The 23,478-nt window shown below is 41.5% G+C and overlaps 1 protein-coding gene across 15 annotated transcripts in view; it reads right to left on the bottom strand.

The window, feature by feature from the left end:
* Positions 1–23,478, bottom strand: part of LOC105266892 (protein muscleblind) — a 128,951-nt gene that overhangs the window by 97,214 nt on the left and 8,259 nt on the right. For 13 of the 15 annotated variants that reach the window (XR_892199.1, XR_892200.1, XM_011305355.1 and 10 more), the window contains exon 2: positions 16,753–17,764. Coding sequence is in view for 13 of the 15 variants with exons in the window: in XM_011305355.1 (XP_011303657.1) it covers positions 16,753–16,938 (186 nt within the window). In the remaining 2 variants the exon portion in view is untranslated. Of the gene's footprint in view, positions 1–16,752; positions 17,765–18,248; positions 18,642–23,478 lie in introns of those variants that run through there. The other 2 variants (XM_011305356.1, XM_011305357.1) reach the window with 2 other exon arrangements.

Here is a 23,478-nt window from a genome sequence, read left to right as displayed (position 1 = left end):
ATAACACGAATGACTTGCAATAGACCCTGACAATACAATTACGCGATTCGTTTCTCGAAAGAACGAGCAGTATTACCTCGATGATGTGGAAATAATGGGCCTAGACCAAAAAATCTACGTACAGATGGCTAAAAATCCTTCAGTGTTTCCCGAAAAATATTTCTAGTATAACATATTGACGACTACGGAATGGACGACCCGGGGATTTGAGGTGGCAAGAAGAAACAGAGAATTCTCGTCGGGTAATGCAGCCACGTAGTCGCCGTTTGTCGATGGTACCGCAATAATTTCTTATTGCTATCCAAGTCTAGCTCAAACCCTAACCCCAACTAGCCAACGATGTCTTTCCCCTCTTTTCTTCCACTCCAACTCCATCCCATCGACTCCACTCTCATTTCTTCCTTCACCTCCTTCTCTCAACAGCCTGAAATGCTTCAACCGCCCACGTACCAGGCACATCACGTCCAAGTGCTGTTTCCCACCGAAAGCCCTCGGTGGACTGTACAAACTCTTTCCCAGGTCATTTCAAAAGAGTTAGGACTCTACGAGGCTTATGGTTTTCTTGGCCAAAGGGTAAAAAATCGTTAAATCTGGCACAAATCGAACAATCGACCTCGACCCCAGTCCCCTTGGAAACCCAAACCCAGGACCCTTCGACGTTTGTGATCACCGCCCGAGAGAACTTAATCTACCAACTCCCACGCAATTCTCTACACCCCCCACTCCTCTTCCCACTCTACACATTAAACTCTATACATCTCGAGGGACGTAAAATGCGAGAGTCAATTGGATACTGCACGCGTCGAGAACACCAACGAGGTGCTAATAATCAAGGGACTTTTTCGCTATTTTTCCCACCGGTTTTGCCGTCTTATTCTACAATTTCGGGTTCAACTCACCCCTCTGGCGATAGATTAAATACCCCATGACTCGTGATAAATTCACTTACCTGAAACAGACAAAAAAAGAGAATATTAAAATTCATGCCATTGAAATAATCAATTGAATGATCAAACGAATGGTGTTAAAGGTCTATTGAAAAAATATCATAAAAATGAATCTTTGATCTCCCGGGGGAAAAAAAACTCTGGGAAAGTTTACGAACACAAGTTGGCTGGGGAATAGGTCCGAGCGGTGGTCTAGTGAAGGCAGCCAAGCCAAGGCAAATACATTAACCGGGCCATACCTGGCTCCTCCGAGAACTCAGCGATATTTATGTTTGATCAGCTGCCACCGGCGATTCGGCTCGTAACAGCGAGACTGGATAAAAACCGACACATACTCAATCCCAAACAAGTGAAAAATCTTATTGAAACTGGCCAGTGGAAAAATATCCATGAAAATCAAGGGACAATAAATCCTGGTACTTGAGAGCACACGAAATAGGATCCTCCCACGGGAAACCAGCTCATCACGCCAGTAGAAATACGACACTCTTCGTTAACGCGGCCATTACAAAATCACCAAGCGTTGAATTTGTCCTCCCGTACAACACATATTTTGTACCTTCCCTTGTTTATCTACCTAAAGAGTTTTCCACAGTATCTCGAACACAAGGTGCCAACGATAGCAATAAAATCATACGAAATTGATATTTTTCTGGTTAGCGTGCTCTCCATCTCCCTGTTTTTCACGTTCATTTTCCCCCTTGACGCTGAGGAAATACCCATTATTCGATTGAACGACATGACAATACGTTTTCACATGGCCATTCACTCACTTCACAATATTTTACACACCATAGAAGTTTACGGCACAGGTAATTTCGATGATCAAGTAGTGTCCCATTTGTATCAGCCCCCGTTGCTTCGCAGATATTATTTTCCACCATAAATCATTTCAAGCCTTTACTCAACATAAAATCATTGAAACTAAAATCACGAAACAATAAAATGGACAATTCAATCATTACATTGAGCCATGAATAGGTTGGAAATAAATGGATGATACTTGGGTCATACATTCTCTCAACAGGATTTGAAGAACATGTGGGCGATTCGCTGAATGTATCGGAATCGTAGGTGTTGGATGATACAGCACTAATGGTATACCATCGAAGCGAGTGCAGAACACCTACAGACCTCTCCCATTACAATTTGCAATTACATTGCACCCCTCCCCCCCCTCACCGACCCCCTCAGCCAAATGGATTGCCCCCGTTCTGTAGCGCATTGGGAGGGCTCACGCGCGATTCCACGGTAGTAGAAGTTCACGGTACGAGGGAGAGATCGCGGAATGGGATTACAACGGTTGAGATTTATCGGAGTGACGAAATGGATGTGACCGGGGATCAGTCTCACACACCCCCACCCCATACCCTTGAATAATATCAACGAGTCGAGTTCTTAAAATTAAAAAATACATTCGAGAGTGGATCCTCGCGAGAAGCTTCTAACTAGCATTAAATGAAATTATCACGAATTAGCGGATAGATTTCAATGTAGCCAAGGCCCACGGTCTGACGGTATGGAAAGTTTGGGGAATTATCGGGCCGCGGTTTTTTCGTCGAAAGTTTTATCAACTCTTGTACGTCATTGGGATCATGATTCGATCTCGACTCTCGACTCTCAGTTGTCTGGAAATTCCGGAATAATTTGGAAATTATTTGCGATCCTATATGAAGGAATGAAGTCACACTTTTGGTTTCAAAGTTTGGCTGCCACTTATACCACATTGGAGTGTTCAATCGAGTGTTTACACTCCAAGGAGGAACACATTTGCCTTTCATAAGTTTGAATCATGAGAGACTTTGTGGACTTGACACGGATCACATTCTGTCGCATTACCATATTACGTAATAGTCGTTTCCAGAGTGATAACGTGTGTATACAAAACTATCTAGGCAGTGACTCTTTATTTCGCTTGGGCAGGATGATTTTACGAGGATAAAATATTGAAATGGCAGTAGTACCTATTGAAACTAGAGAGAAATGATGAATTATCGTCATCTCTCATTCGCCATAAAATCCCGTAGCATTAACTTAGCGCAAGAGACGTGGTTTAATCCAGTTGCCTCGGTGACACGTAAAATCATGGAACAGGGCGAGATGTAATAGTCGTTTTGGTGCCGTATATTGGGAAGTGAATTAAATGAGGGAGTGTGAAGCAAAACCCAGCGAGCACTGTTGTACAGTAGAAGAGGAATGGGGCAACTGCAATTTGCGTAATTGAGCCGTGAATTATTTACATTGTCGGATGTGTCATACTTGGGCGAACGGTAATAACTAATAAGTTAACCAGTGAGGCTGGGTGTGAAAATTGGGGGGGTCACCATTTTCACCCAGCGTTGACATTCAGATGATAAAAAGTGGACAGGAATTGACGAATAGTCAAGTCTGGAGTAACTAGAATTGGCCAATTTTCGAATCGAGGGTCAAGTGTAACGGGTAAAAAGGGGATGAAATTGGAGGGTCAGGACGAGTAGGTGAATTTTGGCACATGCTTGGAATCAATCCACTGGCACTCGTGCCAAAATCACATGTAATCCCATCCAAAGTCAAAGCGTTCAACCCTGAAGAGGAGGGGGCCTGTCCTTTGAGAGCGTTTAGCATGCTACTTAGCGTAATTACGCGACATCCACCATTCTCCAATCTCCTCCACACACTACCAACATTGTTGTCAGCTGGATATTCACTAACTCGAGGCACGTCTCACCAGGATCGCTCACGACGTGCGAATAATCATGGCCGATACTACACGCTACCAACAAACATTGCAAAGCCTTTCTGAGATGCAGCCATCTACCGTCTGGTCTCCCTCCCACGGAAATGCCTTGGTCATCGTGTCACGAGCGTCATTACAATGCCCAATGGGTTACGAGCGGAAGCTTCACCTCTGCCTCAACGATCAGCCACGGCCCCACTATTTTCATGCTCCACTGCATCACCCCACACCTCCCACACCACCCACCACCCGATATATTCATTTCGACAAAGCCAATCCCCCCATGCATGCACCGTGATTCGGTTATACCGTGTGCATTGACAAAATGTATCGTATAAACGGTGTGTTTAATGAGAAAGTGACATGTGTTCAATATAACCGTTGGTTGAATGACAATATTGTCATTCAGCGCTCGCATTTACCAGCCCTACCAAAAAAGAATGCACTGACAGTGACGTGAGAACTCGAAGAAAATATTCAATTGGCATTTTTGAAAACAATAGCATCCGAGTAAACAGATGGGAAAATAAAAGCTGTGTACTTCATGGAGCAGAAGGCGAAGTACAGAGTGGAAAAACTCGTCTTCAGGACAAAAGAACAAATTCGCCGGCAAGGACGCAAGATCGTTCCGGTTTTATCGGTTTTTGCTGCTACTTTTTTTTTTCTCCCCACTTTTTTTTTTCTATTCTCAATTTCTCATTCCAGGATTCGGGTACTTTTTTCTCTTCTCGTTTCTTTTCAACTCCAGGCCAGCGCTGGGGTTTTACAACCGATGTATATCGTCCATTTGTCGTGAAATTCTCAAAATTCCAACTTTATTTTCTACACTGGCTTCCAACTTTGTACAATGTCGTTCGGGGATTACACAATAGCCGATATATGCGCATGAATCGAATTAAACGAGAGTGGAGACCGGGGGGGGAAGTGAAAAACCGAGCCGTCAGACATGGATATTGAAAATGAAAATGGTGAGGAAAGTCCACGGGAGTGGCACGAATCGAATGTCCAATTTACCGGATCGATACCTTATTTCCTCGTGCTTCTCTAGCCCAGTCTGATTAAACGCTCCGCGGAATGATGTTTGCGGCACGTACAGACTCTCCTGATACTCACTGCGGTGAGCAACTCTCGTGTTGGCAATTTGTTAAGGGTGGACCATGGGGGGCCACGAATTATGTGTATTGGTGGAATATTTGCCCTATCGGTTGCACACGGTTCATAATATCCCTCCGAAATTTCACGTAACATGCTTAAACATTTCTAACGCTCGGTCTATCCACTACCAATTGATAATTATAAATTTCACTGCAATTATTCCATGAAAATAACGCGAAAATCCATGCAAGTAGTAAATTAACATATTTTTTCGTGAAAGTTTAAATTTTGAAATCGAAGCGGAATAAAATATCAACATTATCAAATGATCGGTAATTATATTTTAACAGTACGCGCTTGAATAACGTTTGGTATTTGAAACTGTCTATTATTCATCGATGTTTCACGATTTGCGTCATAACTCAATTTATCCGTGCCGCATGTGTACACTGTCCACCATAGCCCGCATAAAGTGAAACAGGAGGGGAATACGAAGAGATTCAGCTTGTTATATTTACACAGAGGTTGTAGGTTGGATTACTCAGCGTACACCATGGGGTGAAAATTCAACGAGGCGACGTTTTTAATGTGGCTGCATTTTAAAAAAATATATGAATGTCAAAAATTGCCCTGGGGAAACAAGCAGGTGAAGTAGTGTGCAGGGTGCAGTCAGCTGACAGACACAGTCCAGAGGACACTGTGGGTGGATAAGGGGGTGGAGAATCGAGAGACGAGGGGGAACGGTTGTTAATGGAAACCTATTGTTCTCTAATCAAATCATTGAGCTGTCGTGCAAACGAACGAGGCACTGTAGATACAGGAGAGCAAAAGAGAGAGATATACATACATATATATATATATATGTGTATATATACATATGGAAAGAGAAGGATTTCATCCACGGGTGTATGTAAATTGTCCACGGGCTCAATGATCTACAAAGCTCTCGTGTCTCCATCAACCTTCGAAATATCATACACCCTGGACGATTTATATTCATCCAATTCATTTATCTGCAGGAAATTCACATGGATTCACTCACATTCGATAGAAAAATTCATGGACTATATGAAATTGTTTGAGATGTAAATGCATTAATAACGACGCGAAAATAGCTATTTGCAGAGAGAAAGCTCCATTTCAATTGAGAATAAGTAGAAGAGGGTTGGAACCCCCCATTTTTTTTTTCGAAAATTCTGAAATTACAATGGTGCAATGTTAAATATGTTGATTATTCCCACTCGACAATAGAATTCATGGAGTAGAAAATCCAAATGAATATTTGTGAGAATGAGAGCGTCATAATTACAAATGTAAAAAGGAAAACGATAAAAGCCCGAGTGAAATAGAGTGGAGAGGGTGATGGTGGGTTGAGGGGGTTAAAAAAAGAGTCTCCCCGTCGGTTTGGCGTCGGCAGGGTTGTGGGCAGACAGACCCGGCGGCGCCGTGGTAGGCGTGCACCATGCACATACACCCCGACTAAAAGCCAAGCGCATTCAGCATACTGCATACTGCATACTGCATACATAAGAGACGTACGTCGCCGTGTTATTTTCCGAGTAGACACGGTATGACGCCGGTAGGCAGGTAAAACAACGTGATATCGAGTTTAAGAGACATTAGTGCTGCACAAATATCATTTAAACTTGAATAAAACTTGATTCAACACTTTGTTAAATCTATGGTGGTACGTGCATGTGTGCATACAGTATCCAAAATGCAATATAACTGGCTATCTATTTAAGATTTTAGTCATGAACCCATTTCCTAGAAGCCCGGCATTGCCGGCAATTTTCGATACATCACGCACGCTGTGCGTCACGTTTTATTACCGACACTACTAATTTTGTAATGTTATATCGGGGCTGAGCTCATTTTATCGGCAATCAGGAGTAGAAGAGTATACCTCTGGACATACTGCTGGAAATTGCTAAGAGTCCCCTTTTAAGATGCGAAATACGGGGCCCCCGGATGGTGCAACATTTTTTTCAACCTTTGACGGCTGTAATATCATCTACTGGGTGAGCATGGGTGAAATTAATGGTTGAGGGATGATCCAATGGGATTTTGGAGAACGATTGCGAGACACATCGAGACAGGTTGAATGACCAGTGATCGCGCCATTATTTTTCCGCACTGTCATTACGAGGGAGAGAAAAAATAGGAAAATTAGATACAAGTTTGCAATTGCAGTCTCCGGGTGAAAGCGAGGTTTCAACTCGGGCAACAAGGAGCTCAGTGACCCAGTGCCGCTTGGCCGGGTCTCCGGTGACGTTGAAACGTCGATTTCCCGTTATTCCACGGTGCAAGGAAATCCCTTTGAGACGAAAGAGATATTGTATTGGTGAGATGAAAGACGAATGAAAGAAAGGCTCCTGATATGATAATATCCCATAAAATTCCGAGATAAATCCGCGTCCTCAAAACCCAGTGAGTCCAAGGACCTGTCCCATTCCGAATTCTTTAGGCATTATTCATTAATTATACAATCCCGAAGATTAAGATTGATGAAAATGAATAATAGTGAATAATAGGATCGTGCAGCAACTGATGGAAGGGATCGGTTGCAGGGCCTTATCATGTGGAGGCGATGGAGGAAAATAAATCCCAGGGAAATTGCCTATTTCCGGTGACCCAGTCCAATGATTGGGTGACAAAGTCGGTAATGTAGTTTTGTATTTATAATACCGGTGACCCGGAGGTATACAATTTCTCGGGATGTGGGGGAGAAACCCTAAGGGCTTCTCAGGTTACGCGCTCGACGGTGTAAACAAACCGAGCGTGCTTTATACTCCAACAATACCGAGGCATTGTGTGCAGAATGAAAATACTGGAGGATAAACAATTCCATCAAATAAATATTAATGAAAATAACTCGGTTCTTTCGGAGTGAATGGGAACCTGTGAATTATTCAACCGTTCATCAACATTTTCAAAGAGAAAACTAGGTGAATTTCCATTTTTTTTTTTCGTTATTCAATCGGAGTGGGGGGTAAGAATTTTATCATCCGAAGGAATAAAGTGGAGAAAGGTTGGAGAGAGCACACACGTGCGCTTGGTAACTGCACCAAGCATTGGAAGTCGCACTTTGGAACTCGAAGGTCATGAGTCGACGACTGAAGACCGGTTTATCCCACCTTCTATCCACCGCCTACATCTACTCTCTCTCCTTTCTTCTCATTTTCTCTCATCCTACCTCGAATGGATTCTGTCTCGACAAAAATCCTACCGAGAAATTATTCTCGAATTGCGTTGAAAGTACCTGTTTTACCCCCCCGTGTAGCAAGAAGCCGGTGAAAACCAGAGCTTTTCTTTTTATTCCTACGCTAGTGAATAATTGATGACTTCGACAACCCCCCAAGCCTCGACGAACAAAAAAAAAAGAAATAATTGAAATTCAAGCAAGCGAAAATATCATCAATTCGAATAAATAAATTTCCCGTAACCTATACCCAATAATTCCGTTGGAACGACAGGACGAAGTGGTGGAAAATAAAGGACCGATAGAGACGAGAGAGAAAAGTGCGAAAATAAATGCAAATAAAATCGATAAAGGTTCGATTGCGATAGAAAGGGGGGATGAGAATGCTTTCAGGCATTCCAAGACGATCGTAATCGGATGAAATTCAAGATGCGTACTGCGCACCGAGAATTCTGTGTTTTTCCCCCCACTTCCACCACCCTCTCTCAACCCTCTATCACATTCTTTGAATATTGGACCTCTGTGAGACACATCTGTTCCCACTGTAATAAATATGCCACACCATACAAAAGTTAGAATTCAAAATAAAATGACGAATGATATCCCTTAATCACTCTCCCTGCAGACAACCTAGTGGATGCTAATTCATAAAAAAAAAAAAATTGTTAAAACGTCAGTGTATCCACCAAAACACTTAATCCTTCCGGTGAATGATGAAAAATTCACAATTAGGAGAGAAAAAAAGAATGTTCCCGCTCATTGTCTAGTGCCCATTGTTACTTGACACTTCGCGAATTCATATACTGGCTCTCACTTCTCCTCATTTTCGCCGAGTGAGAATAGTGAGTCGAACGAACGTAATCCCGTCGTGGAAGACGAACGCCACCGGGAAGTATGAAAATAAAAGAGCATTGCGCGAAACGAGAGAGTGAAACAGGGAGGAAAAAAGATTGGGAAAAATTGTGAAAGAGAAGAGCGATGGAGGGGGAGGAAAAAAAAAAATTGGTAGAGAATAGTAGAGACGCGTCTAACGACAATGCTCGCGTAGTTTCCTGGAACAATGCTCTCATTATACCGAGTGGAGGATGGGTGGAAAACGCCTGGGCTATCCCTCTATATCCGGGGCGAAATGCGTTCTGCACTGGTGTCCAATGGTTCATCTATATGTACACATGTCTCAGTTTGTCTGGCTCACTGACTTCCCCGATAAAGCCTATATCGTACCCGTCAGGATAACGCCCCTTATCGAACACTAGCTACTGTCAATTGTCTCCTATCGCTCATTCTGCAATTTCAGTTGCCAAGTGGTTAATCCCGATAACTTCAATTCTATACTTTTATTAATTACCCATCTATCTAAAAAAAGCTGCAAAATTTTACTCATCTCACATCACCAATTCATTACTGAATATCGTCCAAACGTCCTGTTAACTATTTCGACTGCTTTCCATTTTAAAGCTATTGTTTTCCCCCAACGCGAAAAAAAAATCCCTCGACAAATGTACATTTTTGCAATTGGGAATCGTCCATCCGAACAATGCAAAAAATACTTTTAATACTGGAATAAAAAAAAATTTTAAGAGAAAGTAAAACAAAAAGAATTGCCTGGAGTAAGAAAAGCTCGTGCTTTTATCGACGCAAAAAATCTCTCATTCAGGAATATACTCCAGGTGACTGCACGCAAAAATGTTGCGGTGAAAGGAGGAAAGAGGAAGACGAAGGGAAACAAGTGCAAGTGAGGACTAGCCCTTTTTTTCGTGGCTATCTCCCTACTACAACGATTCTCAGGGCAACCAAGCACAACCCTCTTGAGCAGTGGAAACAAAGGAGCACCGGCTGTTGCTCGTCCCCTCGCTCTCATCTACACCATCTTCCACCCTCACATTCTACGATCCTCACGTTCTTTTGCTGTTCACTTGTATTTCATTCTTTTTTTTTAGCATTTCTTTTTGTAATAGCCCCTTCTTTCAATGACCCTGAAGTTTGCCGACCTCGAAGATGGAAAATGTTCCACAACGGATATATTTCAGAGAAAGGGTGGAATTGTATATTCCCTGTTCATATCAGAAAAAATTCCCAAAATTCGATTTTGTGTACAAATGACAGACACGAGAGTGTGGGCAAATGTATTGGATGAAAAAAAAAAATGGACTCGAAGCACAATGTATCATGCACTTTTTCAGCTCTTTTTCCCTTTCTCTATGCCAGCTCTCCTCGTACAACTTGTGTTGCAATGGTAATTGTAGACGATCAGATTGTTCACGAGAAAAAAAATGGGTGAATTGCTGAATATGTGAATTTATCTCAGTTTCGTACATGGATATCGATGGAAATAATTTTTTCCCCGCGAGTATGAACGCTTATCGTGTATCAAGACAGACGGAAATACCGATTCTTGAGTAAGCCGGTGGTAACCTGATCACCATGTGGTAGTATCCAGTTACTAGATGCTGTATCACATGATCGAATTGAAAAATTGAGTAACGCAGAGGTTAATCAAGTGGTTATTCAAGAAGTTGGCTCATAATTTCGGTGGATTGATTTCAATCGTCAATCAAAAAATAGGACTTCACCATGAGAAACTTCCAATTTGCCAGCGAAACGGCCAAAAAATTATTGAGTATCACGACTGGGTCGAGGTGCAATCGCATTTTCCGAAAGAAAATGACGAATCATGACAATAAAAATGACAATACCCTTTGATAACAATTCAACAGCTTCCATCTAGCAACAGTAAACCCAAATGGGCCGCAAACTCCATTTGAAATGTAATAATCCCCAGCGATAAACGATGTGGAACAATCCTTAATTACCCCCCAACCGAAATTTTCCATAGTTGGCAAATGATGTACCAATGGTGCATATCCCCCGGAATAACAAGATGAAGAGGTTGGAATGAGGCAGTCACACGAGGGGGAGGGCAAAGGGAAAGGGAAAATGGTGGCTGAGGGGAGGTATAAAAACCGGTCTCCAACGTAGTGTATGTCGCTGTCCCATGGTACTACCGCGTGTAGACTCCGATATGCAAATGCATCCACGAGCACGGTTGAATTTTATCCGAGTAATCTGCCAAGTATAATTCGAAAATTCAAGCACAGAATTACACACACACATAAAGCTGAAGGTCCGTTAGTTGTACCCGATGATGTGTGGGTAGCTATGTGTGGATAATGGCGAGAAAGCGAGGGTGGAAGAGAGACAGAGACTGTTAGAATTGCCATGGGGAAGCGAGAGACCGGTAATTAATGCATTGTTAATCTACTATCTCTCACCGTACCGTAGAATCAACGGGTGCACCGGCCCAACTGAAATGCTACGAAATAGAGGAGGATAGGATGATACCGAAGCTACCCTTTCTCCATGATAAAACGTCGAGTAATCACCGGCTGATTTTTTTTTCCCCCTGTTTCATCGATTTTTTTTTTACCTCCTTTTTCAATCCCTCGCTCTTTGTGTATTTTATTTCATACCGCAACAGAGGCTCATTCAATGGAATATCTTCATACCGATATTTTCGGTGTATTATGGAACAATACACAATGAGATATGGAAAAAATAATATAAACAATAGGGTACGATGAAATTTCGTTGAAATTTAAAATCTAGCTGGGATAATGGTAAATGTGGGTTTCCTATCGGGTAAAAACTATTTTTCTTGATTTGAGCGATTATTTTTGCCTCATTGAATTGATAAAGTGGAAAAAAAATAAATAAAAAGGTTCAGTTATTGGTTCAACTCGATGGAATAAAATTTTCAACAAAGAAAAATGGAAGAGCAAATATTGGTATACATGAGATACGGTGGCGGGCATACGGTGGGAATTGATGATGATAAAAACCCATAAAAACCCCGGGAAAAGAGTGAGTACGAGGTGCAAGAAGAACGTACAGGGAGAAAAGATCAAACAGGTGTCCGAAGACTGCCTTCACTGGTTGGTCTAGACGAGTAGTAATTAAATTTAACGATCTACTCGCCATAGAGTCCGTAAAGTTAATTTTTTTCCATCCTCATTCTTCTCGGAAAGTTTTGAACAGCAGTATTAAACCAGAGTATTATGAAAACGATGAAAAACGAATTGAATTTTTTTGAGGTTAAAAAGTCAACCGGATAAGATTTTCCCTTATTTCCCCTGGATGACTCAGGGAATAAGGGCCATGATGGAGCTCGTCACGTGCGTAACCAAACGACTGACGTATATTCACGGAAAAACCGTAAAAACAGTGGTAAAAAAAGAAAACGAAAATAAAAATAAAAAAAAGGCCGTGTAGTTGAGTGATGAAGAAGGAATGTACGTGGAGAATCAAGAGACAATCAACTCCGTGAGCAAATAGGGTCGAGTGGTTATTCGTGGTCTTCTATATCTCGAGTGAAACACGCGGTGGGTGGAAAAGGAGGAGGAAGAGAAAGAGGTATAGATGGTATAGGAGGGTGGAAGGGTGCGAGGGAGGCATCTGAATAAGGTCGAGATTATAGTACCGGAGATGGAAAATGGTAGAGGGCAATGCGGGGTGCGTCCTTGGCTCCGTACTCGACCGCACCAAGTCACTTGGTGCAAGGGCCGTACGAAGAGGAGTGCGCACACCACATGAAGAGAGAGGATTCTGCCTATCCTCGTTCAACGAAAGCGAAACGCGCCGAGAACAGCTATACATTATGTATGCGTTTGGCCCCAGTGTAACTCAGAGAGCCGAATAAATTTGTACTCGAGTAGTATCCCGACGGTGGGTTACGATACGACTCCACTGGGTGTATTCCCTCAGCCTTTACCCATCCCTTTCCAACACCATCGACCGATACCTCTCTCAGACGATATTTTTGCATAGATATTATATGTGTAATTAGTGTGGCACTTGAAGGGATAAATTATGGAGCACTCATTAATGCCTCAGTTGACTCCCTTTTAGGCACGATACTACTGTTTGTTCAACCTCCTCGATAACTTCATTATTATTATTTGCAATTTCAACAAAAAAACCTGGCACCAATCGATAATCTTTTTTTATCTCGAAATTACCATATTACCTACTACTTTCAATTTATGCAGAGGAAAAAAAACGTCATCCATAAACTGACAAAAAAAATTACAATTTTAAATATTTCCGCGTTTTCTTTTTTTTTTTTTCATTTCTCGTGGGCCACATTATCATGTTCCTGCTGCGTGACTTCCACGAATTTTTCAAGGAGTCATAAAATGACGTAACGTGCAATACGAGGAGGATAGAAGAGTGAGAGAAGTATAAAAAAAAACCGCCTAAAAGAATAAACCAGAGGTCGTGTTGTTACTCCACAACTGTATAATACCGCGTTGCCCAGGCCATTGCCGAATACTTATATACACAAGACGAATAGACTTATATACTATTATTAGTCTCAACGTTGCCGGTTCCCTCCAACTCCCCCAGTGGTATTAGTGTACCGGGCTTTTTGCTTCGACTCGGTAACGTAATGGCGGAAGTAGCTTTTTGACTACTCTCTGCCTCCACTACAGGCAATTTCAATGGCCGACTAAGAATAGTATCTCAAGAATAGTATCTTAATATTTTTTTCCTCTGCACATTTGTTGTGAACGAGACGGCTTATTTTTTCAAGAAAAATGTGTCAAGCGTAACATAAAATGTAGTCTCTCCCCAAGCACATTGAATCTTTTTTTTTTCTATTTTAAGACGATAGCCCACGGGCATTCCATGGGTCCCCACGCCCAATAGGGTTCGATGTACCCTTTGAATCGATAACACGTGACAGCACACAGCGACATACCGTACTGACCATGGAATGCCATTTTGCACGTCTATGCTTCGTATTGTGTTCCCTCGGCCAACGTCAACTCCCACCCAGAAATCCACCCTCGGTCTCCCGTGGCATCATCTCCCCATCCATGAGTTTCTCTATGTATTACATGAGGGACCTGGCGGCTAATGCCGTCCGGTTGTAAATTACACTAGACGCCGATAGATTGTACTCTCTATTCGTTGATTTACCCCGTGAATCTCAACCCGTTTCACATACCAGTAAATACACTCATTCTTTCCACCGCTAAACTACCTATTTATCATTGACAAGTTCTAGCGAATCTCCACTATACGACTGGAAGGACTAAAGTTTACCGGCGTAATTGGAGTAAAATTATTAATGGATTAATAGAAGAATGCTAAAGCCACAACGCTTGAAGAGGGAAAAATTGCCATTTTTTTTTCAGTAGGCATAACCTGAATGCAATGGAGTAAGCTGGATGATGGGTTGGATACAAGAAGCCTAATCGCATAATGCCAACATAGCCAACTCCTCTGACAGTTCCGCCTCGTCTCAGTTTCCCCGGGATAATGCCTGTACCATTCCACTCAGCGTCTCACATACCTGTCTGTTTATCTATTTGACAAGCTTGCGGCTTCACTCGCCCTCGGCCTGAATGTCAGTGACTTTGAATTGATCTTGAAGTCGAGAGAGCATAATGAACAACAGTATAACAACTTTCCACCAAGAATGCATAGCTTGATGAAAAAAATGAGAGAGAAGTTGAAGGGATGAAATGATTTAAAAAAATCAGTTCAATTTGTTGAGAATGTGTGAGTGTATGACTGGTGAGATAATACAATCACATAAGAGGGAAGTAATTTAACCCTCTTCCGACGGGCGTGCAGATGTGGGTTGATGAGCGTAGAAGAATACATGGATAACCGAGGTACATAACGTCTTCGAGTGCGTCTTCGCGATACTATAACACCAAGGGAGGGTTGCTTTTATTACCCACACCCTGTACTATCCGTAATATAACAACCAAAATCCCCGGTATACGCTTGGGGCCTGTGTCAGCATTAGAGAGAAAACGAATCGAGCAACGTTCCTGTATTTCGGTCTCGCCCACTGCTAACAGACACGACAGGTGCAGAGGAGGGCCCCCTCATAGCAGCTGTTCCCCGTGTTTTTCGTCATGTCCGTGCCAGCGTTTTCTGATTTTCAGAGTAAATTTCACAGCACCAGGTTGAGTTGTACAACGTAAAATCATTCAAGAGGAAAAAAATAAAAAATCCCTGATAACGTGAAAAAATTAATTGTTGAAGATTGCAAAGAGTGTTTAGGGTCAATAGTTCTGGAGATAAAACCGAATGGAAGTATCGAATGAGGATAAATATATATACACATATATATCTATATATATATTGAGGGGACATCACCGGACGGGTAGACAGGTTAAAAGAAATGCCCATCGGTGAGCGAGCCGTAACGAGCCGATAAAACAACCCGACGGGGGCTTTTGGCTGTTGCCGTGACATCTGGCCCAGAGAGCTGTATACTTTATTTTCTCTTCCCTCTTTGTCCCTCATCTAAAATCGGTTTTTCCCCCTTTTCGCCCACGCGCTCACTTTTGACAGTTGAATTAATTGAAAGTTTTAAGGTAATTGGAATCGATAACGCCACTGAACAAACGGACTAACTGCGCCAGTCATGGAAAAAACAGTATTATTAAAGACTATTTGGGGTTGATAAAGTTTCATTTGATTAGAAGTAAGTGACACGGGTCATGGGGTGATACGATAGAAAGGGAGGATAGCGAAAAAAAAATTAGATAGAGTAAACCGGGTGTTATTCATCTTTGAATTTATGTACGAGGGTCAAAGTGTTTCATCTACTCTAATTGTCATCATTGTAATTAATTGAACCTGACGCTGGGCGCGCGTGCAAGACTCTCGTCATTATTTCTCGCCCGTCGGAATGACGAATTCACATGAAGTGGTGGAGTGAGACGGGAGGAAGAGGAGAAAGAGGAGGCAAACGACGGAGACGAGGAAACTTATATATTACGAGTGAAGCTGAGAGACGACGGTTGCGGATTGGTGAGCAGCGTTCGTGGAACGGGGTCGTGGCCAAAGTAACATTGGACAATGTCGTCTTTCAGTTTGAGTGTCTCAAGAACGTTAATATTCACGTTAAGACAATATATGGCGAGGATTTTATGGGAGTATTAAACGCTCAGAATTTTAGCTGGCTGATGAAATGGAAAAATTGCCAATTCAGTGAGCAATGAGATAATTTTAGAACAAAAATCAGCGAAAGTCGTTTTTATTTTGTCCGAGAATTTTCAGACAATAAAACTTTCAGAACGATAAAATTGCATCGAATCCCCTGAATTACGTCAATCACTTCACGCGCCCACGCCTGTCCCTCGTTTATTCGTGTTACGTAACCAATTTACCATAATGCATATATTCAGACTCTTCTGTCAAGAGTGGTATACGTAAAAAGAAATAATAAATTAAGATAATCGGACCTTTGGTATTTTTAGAGACAAACTCAGAGTTGATTCATGGCATCGAATTACATTTCCAGTAAATTCTGGTCAATATGTATTTTTTTTTTTAATTTAATAGGCTTCCAGGCCGGCACGTCGTCATTACAATCAGGCGGAGTGATAAAAAGCATCTGCCGTGATAACAGTAAGCTTGTGTACATGTATACACAGGAAAATATCGATAAAAGTTATCGTCGTTTATCTGCGGCGGCCAAGCCTCAAACGTCAAGCAATTTGAAATGATTTCTTCAAAAAGAAACAATGGAAGAAAAAATAACATTACTAAAACACGAATTCGATTTTCTCAATTTCATCTCTGAGTATATCTCCAAATCTACGGAAGATAGCGAAATATCCTATAATACATTTTTTCTAGCTCTATTCCCACACTATAAAAGAGGTCCTATAAATTTTTCCCTATCTCTGATGAATCCCAAGATATCCGCAAAAATCTGATTCGCAGATCAAAGTTTGGTAATAAAATTGATTAAAATAATGACTCACCTTGATACTGTCGTAACACGCAGTGACGCGTCCATTCTGCACTTCAACATTGGCAGGTGGATGAGCGAATTTACACTCCGTGTCGGGTCTGGTGCACTTGTTGCGTTGAAACTCTCTGCATACCTCCAACTGTAGCCAGCGCGAGTCCTTTCCATTGAGTAGGTTGTTCATGTTGACCATTGCCATCTTCGTGTTCAGCTGTTGCTCACACTCTTCCTCGTTTTCCTCTTTTACACGCACCGACTAGATGATACGGTTGAACGATTCGTTTTTATGTATGAGTCGTTAATTTATCAATTTTGATAAAACATTCGCACCTTCACTCACACTTATCTTTCATTCGATGTTACCAGTCACTACAATCTCTCCAACTTGGGCACTCACTCGTCTATTCATTCAAAAAATTGCATAGCCAATGCTAATGTGTACCTCAACTCGATGATTATTCAATTTAGATTTCGTGTTTTTTAGTTCCAATGTTCAATCCTCAAGCAAGTGGATCAGAATTACCACGAGTTTTTTATTTTCTTTACTTTTGAGGTTGTGATGATGTTCAAGTCATTCATCTGCGAGAGTCACCAGCTGGATTGATTCAAGTCTCAGCGAATTCTCAGAAACTTCAATTGTCTAACTATTCTGTTCGTCTTTTCCTGATTGCTTTTATCTCCCACTGATGAGTCGTGACGAGAAAAGGGCGTGTAGGCGAGCCAATGTTTTTTTTTACAATGGAGATAGCGAGAGAGAGGGAATCAGATCGGGCGAATAGTGAAAAAAGGTGACAGTGAGGACACGTTGGTTGTGTTGACGGCTCTCTGGAGATCGCAGGGGTTGGGATGGAGGACGAAAAATGGTTGAGGGGAGGAGGATGTAAGAAAAAGAGATAGGGGATAGGGGAAAGGGTTGGGGGACCAGCAAGGTAGCGTTACGTCCCTTTTCGTTCCTCGGATTTACGTCATTTATTCGGTTCGACTCCTGGCACGTGCCCCACGTGGCTTACTCCAGGACTTCTTATCTGAAACAGGTGGAGAAATTATTTATTACTTACTGAATATTTTTTATATTTTGGGGGAAAAAAATTACGAAATTATTTTCTCTATCAGGTAAAAATAATTGAGGCTGACGTAGAATTATCTCAATTGGCTCACTAAATGTGCATTAAGGAGTATAATTATAGATAAAGAAGATGAACTGGATAAGCACCCAGAGGGTTGGGCAATAAGAAGTTTATATCGAGGCCGAGCACGCCTTGAACAATCGATAATTCACAAAGTCAAACACCGTATTGCGTGCGTTACGCTATAAAAATTTTCCAGGTTTCTACACACGAAAATGTCTCCTCAATTTACTGTTATTACAGTCTAAACATTTTATGCCTGATTTTTTTACCCTCCAGTACTCATAATTCACCGTAAAAATAGCAAATTGCATGATAAAATCATTGAGATATCATCATTAATTAATCACGACATTATTAATTATCATTTCGATAATCTTACCCTCTTTAACCCCTCAACAATGGCAAAGCTTCAAAATCGCCATGCCATTGTTGATGACGCCACAACCACGAATAAAATCCTCCACAACTCCTGATAGCATTGCTTTCACACTTCATTAATTTCTCAAATTAATTAGAAAATTCAATAACCACTTAAGAATGTCTAAATGCCCAGTTTGTCTTTGTAAAATGACGAAACGATCTTGATTTGCACTCACTACCCTATCCGTGATACACAACAAAAGAAATTTGGTCCACCTCAGATTTTTATATCGCCCTAGCACTCGTAATTTGTCACTAAAACCGGTAATTCCACCGCACGATTATTGCTATCCATTATCATCAACCGATTGCTTCATTATTTATTAATATTTCACTGATTTTATGTCGATTTCACACGAAAATACGCGGAGCGTTCGTCAAACTGTTCGCGCAGCGCCACGGGCGGTCGCCATATTGGACAATATCAAATATGGCCGTGAATTTTGCCGGGCAGACGCTTTGGCAGTCGACTCGCGTGTACTCGGTGAAAAAGTGATTAAATCGTGGACTAAAATGACAAATTAGTGAACAATTACCGAATAAATACCGGACACAACGATTGTGGCATGAAATTAGTGATTTTTCCGGTGAAATACTGACGCAAGGACAATAGACAAACCGACAAAAATTTCACATCCATTGTCTCACTCCGTGGCCCCCAACGGTGAGTCGTCTTGTTTGAATCGAGATGCTGTTGTGATCATCGATTTTTTTTATCGATTGACAATGGAATTCAAGCGAAAAATAAATGCAAACAATTGATTCAGATGATTTAATTGTTTATTATCCGGTTGTTAGAAGTACTAAAATTATTTCGGGTGCACTTTCGATAAAAAATTTATTTATTCTCGGTAAAAAATTTTCATGACTTTTTTCTTCTTTCGTACGCATCGATATTTTAATCGGAATTAAAAATGTAGTTAAAGGGAGAATGAGAGATGACGCGACGTGAAGAATTTTATTTTTGTTTGGGGAATTCTGGGAATTCGCCCGACGAAAACAATCGAGTGTTTACGTTAGCCCGCGCAAACGACACCACCGGAGGGAGTCGAAGTGAGATCGAGTGAGAACGTTATAAAACCGAGAGATGACGGAGCGCGCCGAGTAGTGTAATAAAATAATTTCCGGTGCATTTTCGCGCGTGTTAAAAAATTAGCAAAACGTATTTTGTTCCGAAAGCATCGATATTTTAATCACAATTAAAAATGCGATTTACAGTGGGAATGAGAGGTGATTTTGTTGGTATGAAGAATTTTATTATTGTTCGGGGAGTTCCGGAAATGCGTCCGATTAGTTTACGTTAGCCCGCGCAAACGACACTGCCGGAAAAGATCGAAGCGAAATCGGGTGCGCATCGGGATTATGTAGCGGGAGGTTCCGAGCCGGGCAGACGCTTTGTCGATCGGCTCACGTATACTCGGGTGAAAAGTGATTAAATCGTGGACTAAAATGACAAATTAGTGAACAATTACCGAATAAATACCGGGCACAACGATTGTGGCATGAAATTAGTGATTTTTCCGGTGAAATACGGACGCAAGGACAATAGACAAATTGACAAAAATTTCACATCCCTTGTCCGACTCCATGGCGCCCAACGGTGAGTCGTCTTGTTTGAATCGAGACGCTGTTGTGATCATCGATTTTTTTAATCGATTGACAATAGATTCCAAGCGAAAAATAAATGCAAACAATCGATTCAGATGATTTAATTGGTTATTATCCGGTTGTTAGAAGTACTAAAATTATTTCGCGTGCACTTTCGATAAAAAATTTATTTATTTTCGGTAAAAAATTTTCATGACTTTTTTCTTCTTTCGTACGCATCGATATTTTAATCGGAATTAAAAATGTAGTTAAAGGGAAAATGAGAGATGACGCGACATGAAGAATTTTATTTTTGTTTGGGGAATTCTGGGAATTCGCCCGACGAAAACAATCGAGTGTTTACGTTAGCCCGCGCAAACGACACCAGGGGAGGGAGTCGATGTGAGATCGGGTGAGAACGTGATGAAACCGAGAGCTTACGGAGCGCGCCGAATAGTGTAATAAAATAATTCAAGGTACATTTTGGCTCGTGTTAAAAACTAGCAAGACGTATTTTGTTCCGAAAGCATCGATATTTTAATCACAATTAAAAATGCGATTTACAGTGGGAATGAGAAGTGAGTTTGTTGGTATGAAGAATTTTATTATTGTTCGGGGAGTTCCGGGAGGGTGTCCGATTAGTTTACGTTAGCCCGCGCAAACGACACCGCCGGAAAAAATCGAAGTGAAATCGGGCGCCCATCGGGATTATGTGGCGGGGGATTCCGAGCCGGGTAGACGCTTTGTCGGTCAGCTCACGTATACTCGGGTGAAAAAGTGATTAAATCGTAGACTAAAATTACAAATAAGTGAACAATTACTGAATAATTACCGAACACAACGATTGTGACACGAAATTAGCGGTCTTTGTGGTGAAATACGAACGCAAGGACAATAGACAAGACGGCGAGGATTTCTCTTCTTTTGTCTCACTCCATGGCGCCCAACGGTGAGTGCTCTCGTCTCACTCGAGGGGCTCTGTTGTGATTGTCGATTTTTTTTCTTGATTAACAATGCAATCAATCGATACAAAGGATTTAATTTGTGATTATCGGGTTGTTAGAAGAGCTAGAATTATTTCGGGTGTATTCTTCAATTTTTTCCGTATGCATTGATATTTTTATCGAAATTAAAAATATGATCTAAAAGGACAATGGGAGATGAGGTTGTTGGCATGAAGGATTTTATTTTTGTTCGGGGAGTTCCGAGAATTCGCCCGCCGAAAACATTCGGGTGTTTACGTTAGTCCGCGCAAACGACACCGCCGGAGTCAAAAATCGGAGTCAAATCGGGCGGGAACCGAGAGTTAGCGGAGTGCGCCGAGTGGCGTGATAGAATTATTTCGGGTGCATTTTGGGCGCCTGATGCAAAATTTTCAAGTTCAATTGTTTTCCGTATGCATCGATATTTTGAGGAGAATTAAAAATATAAAGGGGGAATGAGAGGTGACGTTGGCATAAAGAATTTTATTTTTATTTGGTGAGTTCGGGGCATTCACCCGACGAAAACAGTGGAGTGTTTACGTTAGCCCGTGCAAACGACACTACTGAAAAAAATCGATGTCAAATCGGGAGGCAAACTGAGGGTTTGAAAAACGCAGTGTTGTGTAGGGTGATGTGATGTGATGTGATGTGAAGTGATGTGATGTGTAGTTCATGGCCTTTTTTATTTTATGTGAGTGAATTTGTGCACCTTTGGATTAGTTCCTGATTGGATACCGCAAGGCGTGGAGGACGGAGAGTCGGCGGATTCGGTGAGTAAAAACGAAACTCTTATTATTCAACCATAATCATCGGATCAGTAGCACTTGTTTCGTCAGGAGTAATGATATTTAATGCGACTAAATGTGAGGGGTAAATTAGAAAAATGAACATGGCAATTTGCATAACGAGTCCATTTGCCCCCACTTATTCCGCTCGTTTGCGAGAAGATTAGGGCCGTGGCGTGAGGATTTAACAAATCCCATCCAGGGAAAATCATTACCAAGTTACTTATTCTCACGGAGAGGACGAAAATCGGTAAAAATAGAAACTAACCGTGATGTTTCCCGCGAAAAAAATTAATCTATCAAAAGTGAGTGAAATTACCCAGTAGATGGCGGGTGAGTTCTTTAAAAAATTCAAATAGGACAGCCTATGTTTTAGCACTGCTTCAGATCATCCTATTCAATACTAAACGATCCACCTACCGGGCAGTGTCCATCTACCGGGTAGTTTAACTCCGCTGATTTTTTTTCCGAGTCGGTGCATCTCTGGAGATAAAGTCACCGAGAGGAAAAGAAACAAATCGTTCATTGTATATGTGAAGTTAGGGTGTATAAAAAAAATGGGAAAAACATGAACGAACGAGCAAAGGCGTATCGCAATTTTCTCAACGGGCACGTCGGGAGCCCCAGGGTAAGCCGCTTACGGAAAGTGGATAGACTTGGAGGCCAAACGACGCGATGTCCGCTCCTCGAACCTATGTATCTCAATTCTTTCCTCTTTTTTTCCTTCGAATACGATTTCAATGTTATTGAATAAATAAATAATTCGATATGTTGAGATGCAGAGGAATCACTCAATTCTCAATAATATTTTCCAAAGGGGAATTAAACTCTTAGCAAAGATGATTAGACATGATTCTTCTTGAAACCACTCGATTGATGGTGATTCACTAGCTCGCAGACTGACGTTAAAATCAATTGTCCGATACCTCTTTCTCGTTTCGTCACTCCTCCATTTCTCTCTTCTGCAAAAATTTCTCTCTCGATATTTCTCCGCACCCTCGATGCTCGTGTTTGCTCTTTCCAATCGACCAGACCGAATCGATTACGCCCCATCCGAGACATTTACTTGATAAAAAGAGGAAAAATCTAATTCACCATTTCGTTTCTCTGTTTTCTCTATTCTATCAAATATTTTTATGTGGTAAATATCAAACACTTTTTCCTACCCTGTAAACCAGCGGGTTTTTTTTACATCATCAGTTTACTCAGCAACGTATCCCCGATAATTTGTGTATCTAACTTACGGTTGACAAAATAGATAATATACGGATGCTTCTTAAAAATTCATTATTTATGGAGCCGTTGAATTTTTCATACCAATGTACAGAGAGTATTAAAAAATCTCTCGCGACAAAAAATAGATAGAAAAAAGGGATTCTCGCCTGGAAAAAATTTAATTTCCACATTTTCTCTTCTCTCGCAATAAAATTCTGTAAATTAAGAAAAAAAAGGCTTTTTTATGTACATCGCGGATTGAAAAAAAGAGGATGCAAGCGGACAGCATCACCGCAGGACTAGAGTAGAATTTCTGCGGTCTCTGGTAAGCGAGATATCGCCTGCGGACAAACGCGTCCCGCGCACCAACCAGACCGGACGCGTTCTCACGTCGTCGCACGTTATGGCTACATAGCCTATACATACACATTGCAACGTACAAAATACCCGTAGTGCCGGAGACCTCGTTATCGACGATTAATACTGGCCCATTGAATATGCACATGGGTGGCATATGCATAAATGCCCGCCAGGTCGTACCGATATGCGGTGAAAACCCGTAATCGTAGCGTTGTGGAATATATATGTGCGACAACCGTACAACAGTGGCTCTCATACT

The sequence above is a fragment of the Fopius arisanus genome, unplaced genomic scaffold (genome assembly GCF_000806365.1).
Source record: "Fopius arisanus strain USDA-PBARC FA_bdor unplaced genomic scaffold, ASM80636v1 scaffold00042, whole genome shotgun sequence".
Taxonomy (NCBI): Eukaryota; Metazoa; Arthropoda; class Insecta; order Hymenoptera; family Braconidae; genus Fopius; species Fopius arisanus.
This window is presented reverse-complemented; position numbering and strand designations above follow the sequence as displayed.